Below are 23,213 nucleotides of genomic sequence, written 5' to 3' on the forward strand. Positions count from 1 at the left end.
GAGATGTCTATCCCTTAGTTATAGCAAGAACCCAGTCTTTCAACGGTGGTGTAGAGGGAATATCCACGGGCCAGCAGATTATAGCATAAGCACAGCTTTTCTTCAATGGTGTAGAGTGAATATACAGTCCAGCAGGTTATAGCATAAGCTCAGCCTTTCGTCAGTCGTGCATAACGAATGTCCAGTTTAGGAGGTTATAGCATAAGTCCAGCTAGCCTTTCATCAGTGGTGCTTAGAACGAACATCCACAGTCTGGTAGGTTATAGGATGTAGCATAAGCACAGCCTTTCATCGGTTGCGCGGAATGGATATTCACAGTCCAACTGTTCATAGCACAGGCCCAGCCCTTTATCAGTGGTGCAGAACGAATATACATCGTCTTGCAGTGAGTGAAATATTCTCGTTCCCCCAGCCCAATATACACGCGTACTCAATGAAAGACGAGGACAGGAATTAACCCTATTTACCTCCTGCGTCGTAGTAGAATAGGCTCCGTGCGTTATTTAACTCTTCAGAATTCGAGGAGTTCGCGCTTTCCGAATTTCCTTCTCTTTGCTCACGGATGATGGCATCCAACATTTTTACGCATATTAATCTATTATAAGCCTCTGAAATTTGTTCTTTCTTCATTTTTGTGCTTTTATCGATGACCCTGGTTCCCCTTGATGCTCGAAGCCAACGTATCAATTTTTCATTTCTTGAATTAATTCAATATCCTTCCTCTTCTTTCGCTTCCTTTTCTTACAGGCGCCACCATCCTTCCCGAACCGCATGAACTACTCTGGTGTAAATACGGTCATGTATAAACAGAAATAAAACCAGACATTTTTAATGAATGTTCATGGCAGTAGTCTCAAAACCAGAGGCGAGCTTAAAGGTACGTCCCGAATAGCAACAAAATCAACAGCACCAAATGCACTGCAGTTGATTAATCGCCATCCACGGCGTTCGCGACTGAGTGAGCACCCGTTTGCCCGATATGAAATAAGTCGCAGTGACGCGAGTTATCTTCCTATATCGAGAGAGAGGACTCGCATCTCGGCCCTTTTCAGGGAGGCAGGCAAGTTTAGTCGTACGAGCGATCGAGCCTCCCACTGCAAAACTGGCCGAACTACCCACGCGCGGCATTTTTATCGTTCCGTCAGCAGATGCGCTCAGAACTTCCTGTCTCGAGCTTCTTGGCGTCCGGAAGGCCACATTAAAGAAGTACAGACGGCAAATTTTGTTTTCGTATTTTTCTTTGTAATGTTGCTCAGAACATCAGTTTAACGAAGCGCAAGAAAGTAAACATAAATCTCTACGTGGAAATTGCGTGCGCTCGGTAAATAATTTGTAGCTAAATATCTTGTCTCGTTCCTATTTGGCTTTCAACCACCGAACGGTGGCTACGAAATCAAAGGTCAGTTTAGGTCACGTGAAACACACAAAATCTGCGATATTATAGCTACATTCCCATTCGTTGTCATTCAGGCTCTTGGGTAAGCCTGGTGAAAGGTTTTTAATGAATTAAAACAACGAAGTATCGATTATATAGCAGCTTCGAATTACTCGCGTAACTTGAACTGAACTCTGATGGCGTAGCTGCTGAAATCCAAACTGAAATGTATGGAACGAATTAAATAATAAACGTTTATCCGGGCGTGCACAAGCGAGTTCTGTGTGGTGATACATGTGTATTCATTCATTACGTGCTATTCCGAAGGAAAAAACACGAAAGTAAAAATTTGGTGTTGGTACTCCATGAGCCGCTGTGTACAGCAGTTCGGTGCGCACTGTATTGCTGGTGATATACGTAAGCAATGTATAATGACTGCGGTAAGTCGTGAATGAGATTCTAAAAAATGTGTGCATTACTTTTTTGCGGTTTACGCATGCCGTATTTGCGAATCACCGCATAGCTCAACGACCCGGCTAATACTCAGTAACACTTGTTAACCACCATCTATCACGTGCAATGTGCATCAAGCTCATTGCGCTACGAATGCCGATATATTGTATTAGGAATATTTAGCATATACCGTATTATTACATAAGGTATTAGCAATATTTTACACGTTATAATTAACATCTAATCGGATATATTTAATATGTTTAACAGTTTAATGATATATACGCTATGTGCTATAAAGGAACACTTAATCTACTGGTAAATGTAACTACAAGAAAAGCTGTAATTGTGAATTAAGAACATAACTAGCGATACTTATAACTCATATGAATGTGTATTATTCTATTTATAAATTTCTGCATGAAGATGATAACATTTAACATAACATGCCTGTGTTGTGCGAAGCCAAGTTCGATTCAGGTACGCATGTTCGTCGGTCGTCGGCTTCTCCTCCCTTGACGACTAATTTGTACAGATGTCATCCCCATTCAAAACAGACAGAAGACCAAAGACAAAATGAGTATCGTCAGCATGTTTGACCCTTGTGATTGAGTACGTACGAACCACTGCGGAAAGGAATGAAGAATTTTTTTTTCTTTTTTTTTCGCTTGCACCACTTCAACACCTCCCACATGCGAACAAGTACATCCGATGTCTAAGTTCGTTCGCAGGCGAAATGCTACACACGGTTTAATCAGTAGAGATAATTATGACGGAAAGCTAGCGAGCATCAGGTATTACGTACTATACCAAGTTTCCCATGTGAAGGAGGTGTTCATTATGGTTTGAAAAGCAGTGTACAAACAGTCCTGAAATGAAAAAAACAAAACGGCACGATAAGAAAAAAAAAGCAAAATGAAGAGAACTATGAGGCCACCAAGGAAGACGCAGTTTCCACTCCTAGGCACATCACCACATTTCCAATTGAAAGCCTATCATTTTACTCCATCAGCAATGGCCTGTCAGTTAACAGGCCTCACGGCTTCTGTTCGAACGAAGCTGGAAGGGAGAAGAAAACGAAGAGGAAAGGCTTCCCATACCGTGCCACGCGCATGTCCTTCCCCTCTATTCGCCGCACTCGCCCAGAACCCTCTCGAAACCACTCAACTGAAAGGGAAGGAGCAAAAGAAATGACCGCCGCTTCCCTTTCGATCAATCCTGTAACACCTTCGACCGGGCAGCCGCATTCGCGATGTGTCCTTTGAAAGAATACGTGGGAGAGCGCAATTTATTAGCCGCAATTTCAGTTCTTTTGTGATTCGCTACTTTTGCCTTCTTTCCCCTTCGCTCTTTCCTCCCTCGCTGGCATTCCTTCTTTTTGGTTTCCACGGGCAACGCATTAGCGAGCGGCTTCACTCAGGCCGACGGCAAGTCGTTGTTGAGGGAGGCGGGAGGGAGCGTTTGGCGGGCGCATGCGCAGTTGCGGCGCCACTCAGAATGGACAAGGGCGAGGGGGAGGGCGGGCGAAAGAGAAAGGCGTCGTCGTTACTATTGCAAGTCACGTACACGCCGGTCATCCAGCGTCTGTTTGCCCGGCGCCCACCATTGCCAAGCGCGGCTGTTGCTTCTGCTGCTGCTGTTACCGCTGAGAGAGTGGAGGGACGTCTCGGGTAGCAGCTGCCGCCAGCGCCGCCTGCCGTGGTCGCCGTAACGAGCCTCCCCATCCTTTCCTTCTTTCTCTCTCACCATTCTTCTCTCTCCCTCCGCGTCCATGCATCATGATGATGGCCGGTGGATAACGGCTGCCGCGGCCGCCGCGGTCCCAGCCGCGACGACGTTGCTCCCCTAGATGGCGCCACCAGATCACCCCCTTCGCAGAGGCCCCCACGGAGACGACGACGACGACACACAGAGAGGACAATGAGCACATGTTTCTTTCTCTGCGTCCCTCGTGTTCTCTCTTTCTTCTTCTTTATAGCGTACTTTTCTTGGTCTTTAATTTCCTCACCCGGCCTTCTTCCTGCTGTCGTCGTGCGTTTGAGTCTTTCGTCCACTTGGCATCCTTCCGATTCGAGTCGTGTCGTCGCTCTTTTCAAGTCGAGCCAGGAGCATCATTGTGGTCTTTGTTGGCCCCAATGATTAGCTGCGTTTTCTTTTTGAGCGGGGTCGCCCCTGCTTGATCTTGCGCCTGCATCAAGCCGCCACCGTCGATGCTCACGTGCGCGGTCAAAGTGGAGAAGCAGGGGCGTTTTCGCTCTCTCTGTTTCTTTATTTGTATCTATCCCTCTTTCATTTTTTTTTCTGTTTCCACGCGAGTTGAGACAGAAAATCCTCACGCAGTGTCCTACAGGGCTTCATGTCTCTCCGCAGGCCTCTTCGAAATCCTACAGACACTCTTCTCAATGGTTTCAGCCTGGCGAAGCTCAAACGAATCGATACGACATGCTGTTACTGCACTCTTTTCTTACCCTCAGCTCATATGTCTTTCTCCGGAAGATGCAGAAAGAGTCCTCCCTGATAAAACATTTTTGTCAACGCCTTATGACTCTGAAGAATTTCTCTGATCCAAATCAGAGCCGGACAACCTGCCACAACTCTGTAGTCGCCGTTTATAAGCGCCAACATTGCTTATATTTTACATAATCACTGCGCGTCAGGGCACAACCATAGCACCAGTTAATATTGGCATCGCATTCTGCGGTGTCTGCCCAACTATGAGGCTGCTGAAACTGTTGTCGTTGCTCCAGGGAGGCAATTGTTCGAACAAAGGGAAGCAAATCACGACGCAGCGTATCTTCGTTTGACTCGCAAGAAATGAAGACGAAGGCGGTTCTGCTTTCCCTTCACTACTATCCACCGCCGTTGGTATGTGCCATTAAGCCTAAGGACATCATTACCATCGACAGTGTTCGATCTCACAAACTCAGTTTTCTGCATCAGGTAAGACAGTGGCCATATTATTCGTTATGCCTGTCCACCATAGTTGAATGGCACGGCGATGAATCTTGAGCCGCACGCAATGACCCACATGTCTCGCGCAACACTTGCATTCCTTTTGTCAATAGGTGCAAAGCCATAACCAAAAGTATAGGACTCAGCTTACAAGCGTGATATTCACACCTGAGAAAACAGAAAAACTGAAGGATGTAGGTGTTAGTATGCCTTCTCTGTTGTTGGCAAAAAATAACAAGAGGATTTTGCCTTTCGGGCTGGCGAAAGCAGTTAAGGGATGCAGTTTATGGTGACTTACTCTGTAGATAGCTGTTTTCTTCGTTTTTTTTTTATTCTCCACATTCAGGCTTACTTATAAAGTAAGCCGCAAGTTAGCGAATGTGCTGTCTGAGCTCTCGTCTTAGTCAGTGCTTCTAAACGCCTCAGTACTGATCAATAGCGCTGTTAGTTTCAGTACTGACGTTCGACGGTTACCGCGTAACAAATTCTCAATGCAATCAGCACTATATAAAAAAAAAGCCGCCGCACAGTGAGTGTGTTCTCTATGCGATAGCACGGATGATGCTTCAAGGTCTGGTCTATTCTGGACAATCGGCGACCGCGCTCGGGAGTGCACAATGTAAATGTCCTGGCATTTCTGACCACGCACCATGAAGTCAACTGGCCGATAGTGCTGTCGTCGCCGACGGCGGTAGAAATGGTAACGTTGAACTATGCAATGAATAAACTTGCCGGAGATGGCAGTCAGAAACTTCTAAGAGTCTGACCGGATAAGAAGCGAAGTTGGCAGCCCGTTTAAGATGATTTCTGGACATTTACAGTCTTGGTCAAAAGACGTCAGGCCACAGGAGCAGCTGCTGGGCAGGTGTTCAAAAGCGGATGAAGTGAAGCAGGTCGTACCAACTAGCCCAGCAATTAGTCTTGAGCAAGTTCAACGGCAGACCCAATGGCCTAGAAGCCTTAGGTCGACAACTACTTGGTGACTTTTCGACCGCGACACACCTTCTCACTGGAATAACATCGATGAGGCGATTAATTGTTTACAAGCAAAAACAATTCCTCTCTAACTGTCATAACTAGGCGGCCGCGGTGGCTCAGTGGTTACTGATGCTCGGCTGCTGACCCCAAAGGCGCGGGGAAAGACGCGGGCAGTACGTGGTAGAAAACATTAGTGATAGTATGTTTAGCATATGTCAGTTCTACTAGGTGTAAAAGGGGGGAACAATCGTTTCCAAAGCTGAAAACTCGCATGGTCTCACATAATTCATGTCATCACAAAATGCAGGCAAGAAAAAAGGACATCAGCCCTTGCCTTCTTATCTTTTATTGAAGAACTGGAAAACCTCGTATAAGGTTGTTTTTGGTCTTTATTAGTGCTGCATGCAATTGAACACTCAACATTAAGTGCGTTTTTTTTTTCTGCACACAGCTAGCGATTCTGAACGAAAGCATTTTTCAACCGGAAATAGTTTATGCGTGCAATTTTGTTTATATATCGTAAGATTTCACTATAATAATCAATATATCCGCAAATCTCCTCTCGGCAGGCTTGCATTTTTTTTCTATTAACGTTTTTGCTTTCGTCAAAAACGTTCCCCTTTGGTCTTCTATGGCAGTCTTAACTACTCGATCTTGACTACTCGACTCGAACGATGGAAAAATTTTAAAAGAAATACTTCGCTTCTCATCTAAAGAGTCCACCGTTACCTTCAATATTTTCATAACAGTACCTTAAAATGTTCCAATATTCAACATTTCTGTCTAAGAATACGGGACTTTTATGGCAATCAGCACAGCGCACGACTAAGCCAAAATAAACTGTTGTATATAAGACATGCGAGGTCAATTCGCCTGACGCTTTCGAACGTGTCAAGCATCGGAATGTTTATTTATTTATTTATTTATTTATTTATTTACCCTCAAAGCCTAGGAGGCGTTACAGAGGGGGTGGGTACAGGGGTTGAACAAAATTTCAACAAAGCAATTTGGAGAAAAAAAAAAAAGAGAAAGCACACGCGTACAGGCACTCCTGCTTGGGCAGCACTGCTGCCCGCAGTATTTGGAAATAAATAAAAACTGAAACATATGTTGCAGGGCTTAAGAAAAGAAACAAAATGCTCCAGACACAGCAAACAAGTGACAAGAAAAAACATGAAATAAGCAGGCTAGACAGTCAAAAAAATTTTTAGCGCGTTTTTGAATGCCACGGGGTCTTGAATATAGGCAATGGAGGGGGGAAGGTGGTTCCAGTCCGTTATAGTTTTTGGCAAGCAAGAGTCAGAAAACAGATTTGTACGGCAGTGTGGGGCGCGAACTTTATATGTGTGATCGACACGCGTTGATAGGTAAGTAGGTTCAGAAAAGAGTTCACTTTTAAGTAAAGGGTTATTGAAATAAATTTTATGAAACAGGCACAAACGGGAGATCTTCCTTCGAATATGCAAGTTCGGTAGACCTAGTTGTGATTTCATTAAGGAAACACTTGCAGTACGGGCATAATTAGACAGAATGAAGCGCACTGATCGATTTTGAATTGCTTCGATGTCGTCGGTTAGTGTCGAAAGAGCTGGGTCCCATATTGCGGAGGCATATTCTAGTTTCGGTCGAATTAATGTTTGATATAATATTACTTTGAGATGATTTGGTGCTTGAGAAAAGTTCCTACGCAGATAACCGAGAGTGCGATTAGCATTGCTGGTAATATATTTCACATGAACATGCCATGAAAAGTTGTTTGTTATGTAAACACCCAGATATTTGTAAGATGTGACATTTTCGAGAGCTATGGAGTTAACTCTGTAGCTGTAAGGTATAGGCAGGTTGGTACGGCGGGATATTGTCAAGATTTTGCATTTACTAGCATTTAAAGTCATAAGCCAATCGTTACACCAGTGTGAGATCGCGTCAAGGTCGGACTGCAGGAGTATGTTATCATTAGTGTTTGTGATTTCACGAAAAAGAACACAGTCATCGGCATAAAGCTTTATGGATGAGGAAAAATGCTGGAGATGACTACAAGTTCGGGAATTCATCGTTCAGTAGAATGGAAGTGAAATTAGTTCATAGGTTCTGCCGGCACGGCTTCTTCGACTATCACATTGCTGTCCATTTGAAATAGAGAAGAGAGAATTGTAGTTACAACCTAAAATTGTAGTGTTTTGGGACGTATTATATCTTGACGATAAAGGTCATTTTCGTAATGACAACATGTTCTGTAGCTCTTCACCGTCCGCTGCATTCATAAGAACACTAGTTCCGTTCTGGCCAAAAAAAATTTTAATGGTCGCACTGCGGATAACAGCCGTGCGGTACTGCAAACTTTCTGTCGCGGCGAAAGAATTTCTGTTGTCACGACCAAAATACGGATGAACATAGTAGGCGAACAGCGCAGAACGATGGAAGACCAAGGACACAAAGAATACGTTGCAACAGGCGCTAACCCTCAACTGAGCATTTATTACAGGAGAAAAATTTAGCAAGTCAAAAGTAAACACGTGAAAAATAAATGCCCAAAACCGCACGGCTAAAGTCAACAAAAAGACATACCTGTTTTGCTCTCTTTAACTTTTAGTAACGAGTCAGCGTATATGGTGCATTCCTGCCGCAGTTCCTCGCTGCTTGTCTGACAGACACATCAGGAACTAGGCCAGATGTCAAGCTAGCTTCAAGGAGCAAACAAACTTTTGTCAGAGCTGCACGCTCTGCCGTCACTTTTAAATGTCACTTTTTTGCCGTCACTTTTTTAATTTTCTACTCTATGAAGTTTTCTACTTTACTCGAAACATAACTAAGACTTAGTATTCAACAACCGAAGTACCCGGCTGGCGTCGGGCCAATTGGACAACCAGCGCACCCTGGTGCATCAAGGCCAAGATCTTTCGAGCTCTTAAACTGTAGCTCTTTAGCAAAGTGATTTCGCTCTCTCTACCTTTCAACAATATAAGAAAGACGTGAAGAACTCTGCATTAGAAGTAAAGAGCGGAGATGGTTTGTTTTAAAGCGGGGTGACTAGCGCATCACTACTTCCTATTGACTAAACTACTAACGAAAGACTTGGTCGGGGCGGTCACCTCGCAAATACAACCTCTAAAGTTTCAGGTACAGTAAATGGATTGAGAGTACCAAACTGAGTTTCCCCATTACGCAAAGTCAGCGTCATGGTCTATTAAGACGAATAAAATCGAAACATAAATGCATTGAAAGATGCGGCGAAGAACAAAATACAACGTTTCCAAACATAGAAGGAATGGAACGTGGAAAAGGAAGGTGGACGGGGAAAATCAATTTACAGCAAATGTCACCCAAGTGCGACATCGCGGGGCTCAATATTGAGACGCGGCGTTGAACGGCAACGCAGGAAGAGACTCGGCGCAGTCTTTTAAAAGCGAGTGATGACAACAAAGGCGCCACCATCAATCAACAAAAAGGGCATAACGAGAGATAAGAGGACCGAAAGAAGGGGGAAGAGAGGGGGGAGAAAGAGAGAATGCGAAGATGCAGCAGCGGAGGGGCGCGGAAACGAAAACTGCGGCCGGGGAGGTCGCGATATTCCATGACCCAGAGTACTGACAGAAAGGCACCTCTCGCGTTTTAAGGCGAGATAGCCATCAGGTTAGCTGCCGATGTTTCGGCAGCTCGCTGTGGAGGCTATAAGGGGGGGATGGGGGATGGGGAGGGGGGGGGGGGGGGGGGGGGCTGATGGCAGGCCAAGAGAAGCGAAAGAAACAAAAATAAAGCAAAACAAAGGAAGCGATGAGAGGAAATGCGGAGGGGGAGTGCCACGGAGCTCGTCTCGGAGCTCTTCTCTCGTCCCCTCCATTCGCCGTTCGTCGCCGGCCCCATCAGGCCTGTCCGGCCCGGCGGAAGGCAGCAGCACGTTCTCCCGAATGAAAGATGAAGTCTGCTGCCGGGGCCGTCGGGCGCCAGCGGTGGAGGACCACTTGGCACCAGCGTGGCGGCGGGCAACGCGATCCGGCCGCGAACGGAGGAGCGACGGCGCGAACCAGGACCTGTTGAGTGTCACGGAGGAAAGCGTCGCGGCCCGCTCGGATGGGAACCGCCGCGAGGGCGAGCGACAGCGCCGCGAGCACCGAGTTGGTTGCGGGCCACCCCACTGGCCTCTCCCCGTACAGAAGCGGAAAGACGGAAGCTGGTGGAAGCGCTCTTAGAAGAAGGCGCTCGCAGAATGCAAACACTGCAGTCCAAATCCAGCGCGCTGCTCCGTTATCCTAGGACTTAAGGCAAATAATTATCGGTCAGGTATTCATCGAGATCCGAGTGTACAACACGGTCGTAAAAATTGGCTTCTAAAGGTGCCTCATCGGCTCTGAGTCGCCTGCAGACGTTCTATGTCGAACATCGGCAATACGCGTGGAGGATAAATTTTTCCCTCCCACTCGAGAAACTCCGTGCTAAACAAAGTAGTAGTAACGTGACTGCGTTGTAGTAGTAACATCAAGCTAGACTGTGAGCATCCACCGCAGCTCAAAGAAGAAAATGCAAGCATTGGTCGCGCGTGCAACAGCCTGGGTGTTTTGTCATGACTCTCTTTTGTGAATCATTCCTTTACTTCTTCACCTTTGGCAAGCTCAGCCTTTATATTGTCCCAGGGTCACGAGGGGGAGAAAGAACGAGTGATGTCATGGCCGGGGCTGAGGTTTTCTGGGAGGCGTCTTGGGTCATGATGAGTGAAGGCAACTGGCGGCCGCTGCGGAGCTCCGTCGTCGGTAGACGTAGGGGAAATCCGCACCTCCACCAAATATGTTGCGGGAAAGAATATATTTACAAATATTTACAAATAAAAAAGAACAGCTGCTAGCGGCACCGAGAACTTCTTCTTCTTCACCTCTTTTGGCACCGAGAACACAGTCCGAACTTCGTAGTCGTCTTCTACTCTTCCCACTCGTGCCATCGCTCTTTGTCGTCGTCGTCTACCCGCTTCAATATTACCTGTCCCCCGACACAGCTTGCTGGTTATCAGCGGTGACATTGTGTGCGATCGCTAGCAACGTAGATAGGCGAAAAGAATGAAACTAAAAAAAAAAGAACCTTTACAAATGACAGCCGAACGCCAAAACGCTTCCGGCTAGTCGCTTCAGCTTGAACTAGCTTGAACGCCTCTCGTCACCCCCCACGCTGTGAACGAAACGTCATCCGGGCCACACAGCGCTGTGTAGTTCACTGTTAACAATGCGCCGGCTACACCAACGGCAAGATTTAATACGAAACCTTCAGCCTCCCACACGTGCGCCCAAAGGTGCTGCGCAACTGGGAGAGGCAATGAACTGCCGCCGCTCCACCATGCCGCTGCCTCCCACTCAAACGACGAGGAGGAGACAGGGGCGGACAGCCACCGGGCGCGTAGAAGACAGACAAGGGAGCGCGCTCGGTTGGGGGCACGGCGGGGCGCATGCAACTTGAGGATCCCCTGAAGGATCGGCGCGTGGTGCGGCAGCAGCAGACCGGGACAGGCGTCGCCCGCGGGCTGCCGCCACGCTGGCGACGGCACGCGTCGCCTCTCTGTCGTCCGCCGTGTCCCCGCCGCCGTCGCCGCCTTGAGTGGAAGACAGGGCGACGACGTAGGGGAGGCGACAGGAGAGGGGGGGAGTAATTTGCCTTTAAAAGCCTCCCCTTTCCCTCCCACGCTACTACTACCCTTACAGACTGTTCCCCTCCACCACTTCACCCCCCCCCCCCCCCCCTATTTTTCTGGCACCACTTGGCGGACACCCTTGGCTGCTCCTTGCACCGCCTCAGGTTCACACGGAGTGGGTAAAGAACGCCCGCTGTAGAAGTAGGCAGGCAGGGCCGCTGCCGGAGGCAGTGAGTGTAGAAGGACGAGGAGACAACGCCGTCTCAGCGGACGCAGTGGTTGTGGTGGTTGCTGGCGGCGAGGAAGAAAGTAGAGAAGTTGCGAGGAGAAACCTTCTATGGGAGCCCTTTTAGTTTCTATGTCTCGTTGATTTTGGTTGCGGCCCTCACCTTCGTCGGTGGGCCCGACGGCTCCGAGGGGCTCTGTTTGCTTATGAGGCTCTGGAGACATACCCTGTGCTCAGGACACTGCCCACACGGCTTCTCCTTTTTTGTTGCTTTATTTTTTTTCCTCGCACCGGAAGATAACGGTGGGTGGCATGGCCGCCAGGCTTTGGGAATGGGGAACCTCGAAGCGAAGGATCCTAATCAGATAGCAGACAGCTAGCATACGCTTTTCACATGCAACACTGCCCAAACCACATCTTATTGTCTCTGTACCCCACTCAGAGCCTGGAAAGCTTGGTTAAACTCGGCGGAGCTGGATAAACACCGTGTTCTAGCCGAACAGGCGACCCACCTTCCGGGGTCTTAATCTGAGTCCGAGATAAAGTTATCTGACTGAATGACAGGCGTAGTCGCTTCGACGGCGGAGTTCGAGAGATGCGTTCGTCGCGCACCTTATTTGAGACCTCTTAGGGCCTTCTAAGCCCAGGCGAATGTTGTAAAAAGCCCACTGGACATTTCCATTCAATAAACAGAACAATTCATCAGTGCTGATATGGAGTGTCCACGTGACGAATTACGATCAGTATTAGGTCTGTATGTACTCGTGCATGAGCAGTCGGCTATTAATGGAGCAGCGAAACTCTGTTCCCTGCCCTTATGTCTTCTCCTATATCATTAGCTATTCTACGCGTGTCACCCATGCGTATTTACAATGTTGCATGCGCAGTCGGGGACATAAGTCTCTGGACCGTGTGTTTCGTTAATGAAGCCGACATCTCTGCTATTAGCCGCCGGATGACTGCCACTTGTAGAGGTGAAAGAACCGGAAAGAAGATTTTGATTTTCACCTCCATAACTTCTTTCACCTCCTGCGGCTTCTTTTACGAAACACGTAGTCCTGAGACTTCTGCCCCCGACTGCACATGCAATGCAACACCGAACTTTAACCAAACACAAGTTCCGCACCCCGTTAACAGCAGAGCGAAACGCTGCATGCGGATAGAAGCGTGACGGAACATTCGCGCTCTTTTAATTTAACGGGCATATCGCATTCTCTTTTCGCTCAAAGCAAATTTCTCCAAATTCACGTGAGAAATACACTCTCTTGATCGTAACAACGTCTATACATTGCCATAACAGCTTCCACCAGCAAAGACGTGAAAATGTACGCCACACCCCAATTCTGCACATCATGTTGCACATAAGTGTCGTCTTTACCTCGAGGTGATCCGTCGCTCGCAGCTATATATATGTATAAGCCGCACTTTGAAACGATAGTGTAGATTAAAAATAAAAATTGAGAGGAAGAGCAAAGCCCCGGGAGAATGGACAGACATAATTTTGGGCGCAATCGATATGGTATTTGTGGTCGCTGAGTGGCGCAATGCAATTCTTTGTGCGAATGCAGAGATAATGCGGCACGCAGTCACGACACATGGAGCAACCGCCAGCAGTCACGACACAGTGAGGTACGCGACGACAGCGTTCATGACTCACGTAAGCGCATAATGGAGGCTATCGATCGCAGATCGAAAGCCGCACTGCAAACTCTAGTTTCTGAAAAAGCGGTTGGCTTATATAAAGCTTAGCATGCTCGTGATGTTCAAAGTCCTGAAGTACAGACGGGCTTGCATGCTCTGTTTATGCGTTAGATGCATGATATTTCATTATGCGGCAGTGGTATGCCATAATTTTTATTGCAAAGCGATGAGTTGGACATTGTGTTCTTGGATATTAATGGTTCAACCCTGCGTTATTTTCATTTACACGGCCCTTTCGAATGTATATCTGAACAGCTACACCCTGTCACGTTGTCATAGAAGGGGGTTAAGGACCTCCGTCGAGGTGTTCTCACAACATTTTTTGGAGCGTGAGCGCCAATACTTCCATTACTCAAGGTCACGTTAGTGTTAAACACAAGGTCATTCAAGTGGGACGAGTGGGCGGTTCCACTGGTACACAGATTATGGACCACCTAGCTAATTGGCGCAGAATGTTCGGAGTGGCATCAAACGATTCAGCGCGTTACGGAGCATAAGATTACTAGTCGAATCAAAGCGTAGCGTATAACAGGGATTCGCACCGACGTCCTTTGGTTCCTCAAACCGTGACTTCTCGAAACTTCAAACGTCCATTACGGCCAAACTAACTGGCATAAGACATTCGAAGTAGTGTCAAACGATTTTACTTCTCGCGCTGTATACGTTGGAAACCAAAAAGTAGATATCCGGATATAACGAAAAATTTGTACCGGATATAGCGAAGACTTAGGGATAACGACGCAGTATTCCTTCGATATTGCTAACGCTCGATACTCATACGCTGCCTCAGCGTTTTGCTTTTTTTTTCCTAACTCGATGCAGATGGCGATGCACAATACAGCTGTATGCTGATTTAACTATAAACAAAGCTGAGAAGGACCTCGTTAGCCTCTTTATTGCAAAAAAAAAAAAATGAAATAACGAATTATCGGACTTACAATCGGCATTAACCGAGCATGCGCACGATGAACGAACGTAATAACGGTCAGCGACGGGGGTTCAACATCTCCTCGGGACCGTGCTCTGATCCCCGTTCAAGGTCGGCGGATCGCCTCTGCGCGCATCGCATAAATAACGGCCACCTGGCGTGGTGCGCGCTGGGAAGGAGAGCATCCGTCCGACACGCACACTCGAATATCGTTACGCGTTTCCCATGCGCGCTTTTGACTTTTGAGCCGGCTCGCTGTGGTTGCGGCTCACTGTGATTTGCTATGGCTGTCTAGCAGCTGCTGAGCACGAGATCGAACGATCAATGCCGTTTCTACGGCGCAGGCGAGATGCAAAGACGCCCGTGCACGGACGCTTAGATCTGTGAGCGTTAAGGAACCACAGGTGGTCTCAATACGCAAATCTCCTCCATACGACGTGACATATGGGCGACAGTGTATAGCTTTGAAGCGTCGTGGAGCATTATTTGCACAGCCGATGCATCTTTTTTGTATTGCGCAGCCTCGCTAAACAGGCATATGCAGGAGCGTTAATCGAGAGTATATATAGTACATTAGGCGCAAGCACCACTGTAAATAGATCGATACCACATACATTTGCTGCGTTTTCCCTTCTGCAAAATCTATGTGTCCTAGTTCTCCAGCTTGAATAAGAAAGGGTTCCACAATGTTCAGAAAGTGGTAGGTGGGAATGATATAGGAGGCAGAAATTTTCATAAATTTCTTTTTCTCGGAAATTTCAACAACCTAAGCCACAGAAGCCGTGTGAGCAGGTATACGGGGAAAATTTCACCGCCCGCAGGATCGGGTTCGAGGTCATAGGCCGAAAGTTTTCACGTACGAACGATCAAAAGGCCGAGCCGTGTTGACAGCGGACGACTAGATACAGCCAGCAGCACTCACGTCCACTTCGAGAGGATCAGGTGAAGTATCAAGCGCCCTGGTTAGGCGAGAAACAGCCAAAACAATTGACCGGAAAGTTGCTCTCGTCAGCGAGTAATTGAGCACCTTGTGCAATTGAAATACTCGGCCAATCTGTCTTTATATTTGTTTTACTGATTTAAGATAGCGTCTCCCGAAGTCAGGTATGGCTGTTAATGACTTTACCGTCGTTTAGTGCGTGAGTTGTGCGCGGGAATAGCGGCAGACAAGAACAGCACCTAAATTAAAGCCCCCCCCCCCCCCCCTAACCTTTCCTGCATTTGAGCCTTGGAGGAAGGATTAATCCGAGTGGATCAAGAGTAGCCCGTACGGCTGGACATTGTCGAGATAAAAAAAAAAAAGTCCAATTCTACATTCTAATCCAGGGTCATTACCCCTTAATTCAGCTCCCCTTCCACTTTGTGACTCCTGTACATTCGGCTTTTGCTCCCCGATTTCTCCAGGTGTATACTTACTGCTCGCTTGTCTCCCGAAAATAGCACAGGCCGCCATAGGTAGCCAACGCCGAGAGTTGTATTACTATCGTTCAGCCTCCAAACTTGAACCGTGGCTTTTATATATACGCTGTGTTTAAACGATCTTCACATACTTTTCTTCTCTTTTTTTTTTTCTGTAGGGAAAACTCCACCCCGAGTAGGATTTTTAAGCTGTAAATGTCTCTACGATACTTCCTTATTGTCTTCTGCTTGTGAGGTCGTCAAAAAAGAATGCTAAACCATGGGTGGAGGGAAGGAAGAATCGGCGCCCAGAATCCTGGGCTGCTTAATTTCACGTTAATACGGCATAGTATCGACCATGGATGCGCGACCAGAATTAAATGGATCGCGTTTTGGGCACATACGATGTGCAAGTCCCCTTCTGCGACAGGAAAGCAAGGGGCAAAGCATGACTTTAGCTGCTCCAGTAGGGCGAGGGGGAGGAGGAAAGTGAAGTTCGCCCTCTCACCGGGAGGACATGGACTTGCTTCTCTATGCAACCGCGTGACGTATATGCTCTGGGCAACCTGACCTGTCGCCCGTAAGCACGAATAACGAGGGATTAGCGCGGCCTGTTATATACCTGCACCGTGTCCACGGTGAGGCCACCGATCTTTCGAGCACGCTAGCACTCGAGCGTCGAGAAAGCATGCAGGCGCAGCCGAGCTTCGCTGCAAGAATCTCTCCAGCAAAAAGGGAGAAGAAAAACACAGACCGAGAGAAAACAAAATAATGGGCGACACGAGCTGGTAATTTTTACGCCCTTGAAAGCAATAAAAAGAAGCAAGAGAGAAATGAAGAATTCGTGGCGCAAACCGGCTGCGCGCTTATATGCCCACATACATATATATCCAAAGGAAAGCCCGCGGTTCGGCGTCGTCGGTCGTGATCTGGGAATAATCGAAGAATAAAAAGAAAGAAAGAAAGAAAGCTTACCTGTTTCGTGTACGTCCTGTAGCGAACGTCGCCCGCCTCTGGGGGAGTCTGCGAGGAAGTTGGGAGAGAGGGAGAGTGAGAACAGAATCAGAGCACTGTCGCGCATGCAGTGGCGGAGGAGGGTGAGGGGGTCGCATGGCGCACCAGGCGAGAAATGGGTGGTCGTAAAAGAGCCCTGTTCGCGCGACGGGCTTCCACAACGGGCACCTGCGCGTTCTTCCGCCAGGAGAGAGTGTATGTCCAGTAGCTGGAAACAGTAGTCGGCGACGAGCACGGAGCTGCTGGCTTCCTCAAGGGTTATACGGAGCGAGATAGGAAGGTGCACAGAGCGATATAGAGGTGCACAGAGAGCCCTACGGGACTGCGCAGGCTAAGCATGGTGGCCTAAACACTTTGTTCTCTGTAGAAGACACAAGGACCTAGTTGTCAGACTAAGATGATTGCAAAGATTTAGCCAGGAGTCGAGAAAAAAAAAGAATACAAACGAGGGACAAAGAGGCCAGGGGAGACCGGTGGATGTGTGATCGTTGCTGGGCATGCGATTGAACGAGCGATTGGGCCAGTTTTGGTAGCAGCCAGAGGTCGGCTGAAAGGAGCGCCGACGTCATCAATGTACAAGAAGCGCCGGGCTTCACGCCGCCGTGATCGGCAAGGCCACCGATCCGGTGTATACATTCTTCGGTGAGTGGCCATGCATGTAAGCGTCACGCCTGGCTGAAGAAACGCGGCGAGTGCGACGGCGTGTACAATGGCGAGGGGAGGACGACCATGCGTGATGCGCGGCGGAGCGTCTATCAAGGATGGGCGAGAGCTATATACGCTGAAGTGGCAGCCGGTATCCGCTTCTGATCGTTTTCGATATAACGAAACGTGGCCATTACGAACGCCGATATCGTTCAAGCGTACATCTTCATTTTCATTCCTCTCTCTTTCTTTTCACAATGAACGATCCAATATAGCGACCGAATTTTTGACACCCAATATAGCGTGACTTTGTTGTCTTGAAACCCGGAGATGAAGAGTTGTGCTCCACTTCATTCGACGGCAGTTTTTCGCATAGTGTGGTAGCCGCTGCTCAGCTAAGTACTAACGCGCAGCTAAAGCCGAGATTTGTGCTGTGAACAGACACCACGTCTGTTCACTTGTGCGAACATGCCAACTTTTCTTTTTCTTCATGTGCCACTTTAAAACTACCGCATGTCCTAGTAATTTAATGTACACTTCCTAGAATCGTACCGTATCCACTCCGAATCGGTTCTAGGCGCAGCCAATAACTCTGGGGCAGTACAGACGAACTTTTACTATACTGTGAACGAACGGAGTAGAGTATACATGGCGACAAAAGACGCCTATACGTCTGAATAAACCGGCAAGTACGTGGCAACGTTGTAAAAACACGGATATATCACGGCAAGGCGAAAACATTCTGCTCTCGTGTTGCAATCCTATACCTTTATGCACTGCAGGCAAGTAGCCAGGAGTTTTTTTCGGGAGGTACCAAGGGTCGTGTCATTTTCGGGGGGTTGGGCATGCCTCTTCGGGCCCTAGGTATAAATATTTGTGAATCCATGCCAATATCACTGTGAAACAGGCCAGGATATCGTTTTTTTTTTTCTTTTCTGGGCAGTGTTTAATTGACACACTCCTTGGTTTCACCAAGGAATATGGCCTCTTGCACCCCCCCCCCCCCCCCCCACCTCCCCAACCTCCCTTCTACCACTCCTTTTAGGCCTAAGAACCGTCCAAGCGAATGAACACCTTCGAGGTGGCGGAACGTAAGAAGTTTATGATTGCGTAAGTTCTGGATTTTAAAAGCAATCGCGCTACAGTTGCGACGGGCGCACAGGCAAGACAAACAAAACGGGTAGGCTTTGTTCGTCTTGTCTCTGTCTCCGTTGGAACTGTAACGCGATTATTCATACAATACCCTTCTGACTAGCCCAAGTCAACGCTTTATTAAGTGTTCGCGCTCGCATTCTCGTGCATGGATTAGGGTGGAAGCCCCGCGGCAGCACAGGGCGCGTACCATGCGCTTGGGCGGCCTCATGAGCGGCCGGTTGGCTCCGTTCATCTTGGAGTAGAGGCCGCACGCGTTGCACAGGTAGTGGCCCGTGCAGTCGCGACGCCACAGCGGGGTGGAGATGGCGCCGCAGTTCACGCACTCCTTGCTCTCGTTGCTGTAGAACTCCTGCAGCCGCTCTGCGAGAACAGCGGGGAAGAAAACACGGACGTCACCAGAAAGCTCCCCAGAAAGTTTGGCGCAACAGCTTGTTTATTGTTTATTGTTTATTTTATTTATTCGTACATACTGCAGCCCATTTTTTATGGGCTATAGCAGGAGTGGACATACAGGTATAAGGTACAAAGGCGTCAGTCACCTACAAGGCAACTCCAAAAAACATAAACAAGCAAATACCGCACGCACGCTAGACCAAAACACGCCCAGAGACATTCAGACAATACACTGACTAGCTTAAATGTGGTCATGAAACTTATTCAGACGAACTGCGCGAGTGCTGCCAGAAAGTGAGTTCCAAGCATCTATTGTTCTAGGGAGAAAAAAAAAACCGTATATGAATGAGTTAGTCCGCGGGTAGAAAGGTGAAATGTTTAGCGGGTGGTATACCTTCTTGATGAGGTCGGTTGGGCGAACGTTAGGTAAGACTTTTGAGAGAAGCGATAATGAAAATTAATAATGAAATGCAAAAACTATAAAGAATCAGTGTGGCGATGTTCTGATAGAGGGGTTAAAGTGAATGTTAAAAGTGCGGAAGAGGGAGAAAAATTACAGTCATATATCGCCGAAGTTTAATTCATCATGCCCTGCGTGACAGTACATGCGTTGCGCTGGATTCCAAGTTAAGCCTGCTCATTATTTTTAATTTTTTTCCTTTGTCTCCCTCACTCGGCGTGTTAATGAAACGCGAGCATTGCGAGTGTACGAGGCAAGGCATTTATTAAAAGAAATCCAGCCAGCCACATAAAGGCATGGGCAGAAACGCGGCAAACTCGGCGTAAGCAACCAATTCACAAGAAAAAAAATAAGAAGGGATATGACAGGCGAAAAATGATTAGTACAGCGGAAGTTGCAGCTTCCGAGCCGTGATTCATGGGAAACAAGCAACGATTAATCACAGCACAACGGTGACACGGTGTGAACAACGGCAAGGGGAAGCGTAAAAAGAATGATGCATCACCAAACGCTGCTCATGTTTTCAGCTCGTAAAGCGAATGAGCAACAGCAATATAACGAATGTACAAATAAAAAACAGCATCTATACCCATCCTCGAGTGCATGCGTTTTTGCGTGTGTTAGTATTTATGCGCGTTTCCATATTTCTCCCAGTGTCCACAAGATTTGCTCTGTGTTTCTTTTTTTCTTTTCGCTGCAAGCCACACTCACAAGGAAAAAATAGTATGTCCAACCCAAAGTTGCGGATTCGATCTCCGCTGTTTTCTCCCCACTCCTCTATACATAGTGCTTAACAGACGCCATTGAGCGCTTCCGATCCTAAAATTACACTAACAAGTTAAAGAAACATTGATTCTCAACGAAATATTTTATTCGTTAGTGCACACGGGGATGCGTGGTAGAAGCATGCAAAAAGAGAAAGGTGCACGGAACATGTTCCAGGACAAGTGAAATGAGAGTAAAGATATAGAGAGCCTGGTTAGATATCAACGAGTGTAAACTATTCAACATGACATGCATCTTGACGAATGACTGACGCAACTGTTCACCTTGTATATGCGTTATGCACTGATAAGCTTTAACAACTGCTCGTCGATAAGGTGTTACTAAACAACGAGTGTGACAGTCCGCTTGAAATACTGCGTACCGAATTAGGAGAAGCAGCTTGCCACTGCATATGCATTGTCTGAGCAATTGATCAACAAGCTTAGTTTTCTTAGAAGCGACTTCAACTGCTGGCTGGCGACTGGCTGCTGGCTTCTCGTGGTCTCAATGAACAACTTGACCGAATGATCCAGCTAGCCAATCAGGCATCAGTTCTGTACCACTCATAAGAAGCTATACAGTATGTTGTGGCGCTCGTTCACTGAAAGTCTGGTAAACAGTTCGTATGCGGTCTGCAAAGACGCGATGTTGGCCATGTAAAAAACGGTGCACCAATCAGATGACCTGACTTCGGTATTTCGGTTCGTTATTTTTATCTTCTGCGTGCAGGGCCGAGTGCCAGTATTCGTACATATACACCGCGTCAACATTGAGTTTAAGTAGCGTTCTAAGCCACGCCCTTCTTGCATTTTTTCATACGTCCTCTATAAATCCACCAGTATAAAGCTACGCCTCACATCTCCTGCAAACACGGCGGCCTTAATGAAGGAAACGCATTTAGATGCAGATAAGCCGGCACAGAAGAAAGAAGACAAAAAAGCACTCGGCGTCATGTCCTGCGGCGATTATTAGCTCCAAATGTGCTCGGTTACTTGACTCAAGCGTGCGAATTGAATCACGTCTCCTTAGGCATTTCTTAATTGAGCGCAAGTTCCTGCGCACCCTCTATGCGCTAACGACAAATAAAAAAAAAAAAAAGATAAATGCGCCACCTGCTTGGTTTACTTCATATGCACGGGTGTCTCCTTGAAATCGACAAATATTCGAAGAGAGTCGCAGAATTGCGTCAAATCTCCGATGTTTTTGCCTCGTACGCATAAATTTCCCTTAATTGGCTGGCCTTCGGCTGTCAGCCCGCAGGCACGCTTGCTTTAAAGGCTTTGGGCGATACACTTTACACTTGAACCACGCAGGCTTGCTTCACGCTCTCGAGTGGTTGCGCCGTCCGGCTCTGAGAACCATATCGCAAAGGAGCCGTCAGGATTAATGAGGCTGAAAACTCAAGGTGACAGGTGACCGAGCTAGCCCGGACATGTATAGGGCTGAAAGACGACGCATATAAATACTGTTTGACACGCTTTAGCACGCGGCTGCATTGCAAACGTCCTGTAAATGCCGCAAAGGAGGCTAACCACGAGGCCGCTGGTTCGAATCCCGCCCGCAGGTCAGTGGAGGAGAAATAAAAATAAACGCGCGCCCGTATAGTGAGATTACGCCGTGCGTTATGCACAACGCCAAGAGGTCGAAGTTAATTCGGAGTCTCCCGCTAATTCGTGTCTCACAACCAACAGTACTGTTTTAGCACCTAAAGGCCTATTAACGAATTAACGTAAAAATGTTTTTTTCTTTCTTATTCTCCGGTATTCAAAGCTGTATCCGCCACCAAATGTTGAACCATTCAACAAAATAAAGGCTGTATCCTCCACCAAATGTTAAACCATTCAACAAAACATGTTGCGTTGAATGTGCGCTGCAACCTCAAAATAAAATAAAAAAGAAAGAAAACACGGTAACACCTTCGCTTCAGACTTTTATGCTTGCGTAAACGCCGTTCTGTGCAGGCTGAATGCTCAAGAACGCGGAATCAAGCTGACGCCGCAACGCATCCGAGACCTGTCGGCTGCAGGTGCCAGGTGCTGTCATTTCCCTTGCTCGCGCAAATATATAAGGCTTGTGTGCCCACTTGGCGCCTCTACGTGTCGGAAATTTTCGCGGTCCCGTCTCTCGTTGACGTCATTTCACCGGTAACTGTTATGGGCGCCAGACTGGCTAAGCCTCCACATGAATAGCAGTAAGATCTGCACAGCGAATTAGCGTTGTCAAGGCAAAAAGACTCGTACCCGTAGCTCTATGCAATACGAGAATAGCACCGGCACGATTCAGTACATGGGTTACCCATGCACTGTATTTGGCGCTTAAAGCAACGCACTGGATTTTTAATACAGGTCTACTTATATGAACTGTACAGATAAGTTTAAAGCTGTTTCATAGATCTTGTCGATCCCAGCACTGAATTACCGCCTCCCCACATAACATTCCTTAGATAAGAGGCGCTATATTACACCGAGCACAGAACTGAAGCATTAAAGGACCCCCCAGAACACACACTACCGACGGGCTGCCGAAATGCCCTTCCCACTGCTGCTGTGGAAGTTTCATATCAAATGCACACGCGTGTGTGTGTTTTCCCGCACGACGCCACTAATATCCAACCCATACCTCATACCACGCCGTCTACAAAACGTGCGCTCTACCCCTTGAGGACGCCTGGATGGCCCCTCTAACAAATCATTTCCAAAGCACATCCAACAGATTACGCCAGCTTAATTCCCCAGTCCGTCTCCGTGACCTGCTGTACGAGGGACAAATGCACTGCTGGGGTGCCCGACTGAGCGTTTTAAATAATATCTCTCCTTTCCACATTAGAGTACAAAGACCATGCGTTCAGCCATAGGCGTAGACTTTCTTTGCTTGCCGTAGATGGAGCAGTAAATTTCATCGCATGACAGTGACGGATTTGCCTGTGATAAAGCTATCACCCTGACAATATTCGTTACAGTTGTATACAATTATCGTTGATGTGGAAATATGCGAACTCTTAGCCTAGCAAAGAAGAGGTGAAGAAGAAGGGCGCGCAACCGTCTACCGAAATGGAGGCCCCAATCACGAGTTAACGTTACGCTGGTTGCATAAGCGAACTAAGTGTGAGATTTACAAGGAGAAAAGCAAAAATTGTGAGCGTTGAACACAGCCAGC

At 47.5% G+C, this 23,213-nt stretch overlaps 1 protein-coding gene across 4 annotated transcripts in view; it reads right to left on the bottom strand.

Moving 5' to 3' along the window:
- LOC149358778 (uncharacterized) overlaps positions 1–23,213 on the bottom strand; it is a 97,543-nt gene that overhangs the window by 25,033 nt on the left and 49,297 nt on the right. For all 4 annotated transcript variants that reach the window (XM_089570963.1, XM_089570962.1, XM_089570964.1 and 1 more), the window contains exons 3-4: positions 18,627–18,799; positions 16,601–16,648 (exon numbers count right to left, since the gene is read on the bottom strand). In XM_089570963.1, coding sequence (XP_089427089.1) covers positions 16,601–16,648; positions 18,627–18,799 — 221 coding nt within the window. The remainder of the gene's footprint in view (positions 1–16,600; positions 16,649–18,626; positions 18,800–23,213) is intronic.

The sequence above is a fragment of the Amblyomma mixtum genome, chromosome 2 (genome assembly GCF_055824585.1).
Source record: "Amblyomma mixtum isolate Tamu chromosome 2, ASM5582458v1, whole genome shotgun sequence".
Taxonomy (NCBI): Eukaryota; Metazoa; Arthropoda; class Arachnida; order Ixodida; family Ixodidae; genus Amblyomma; species Amblyomma mixtum.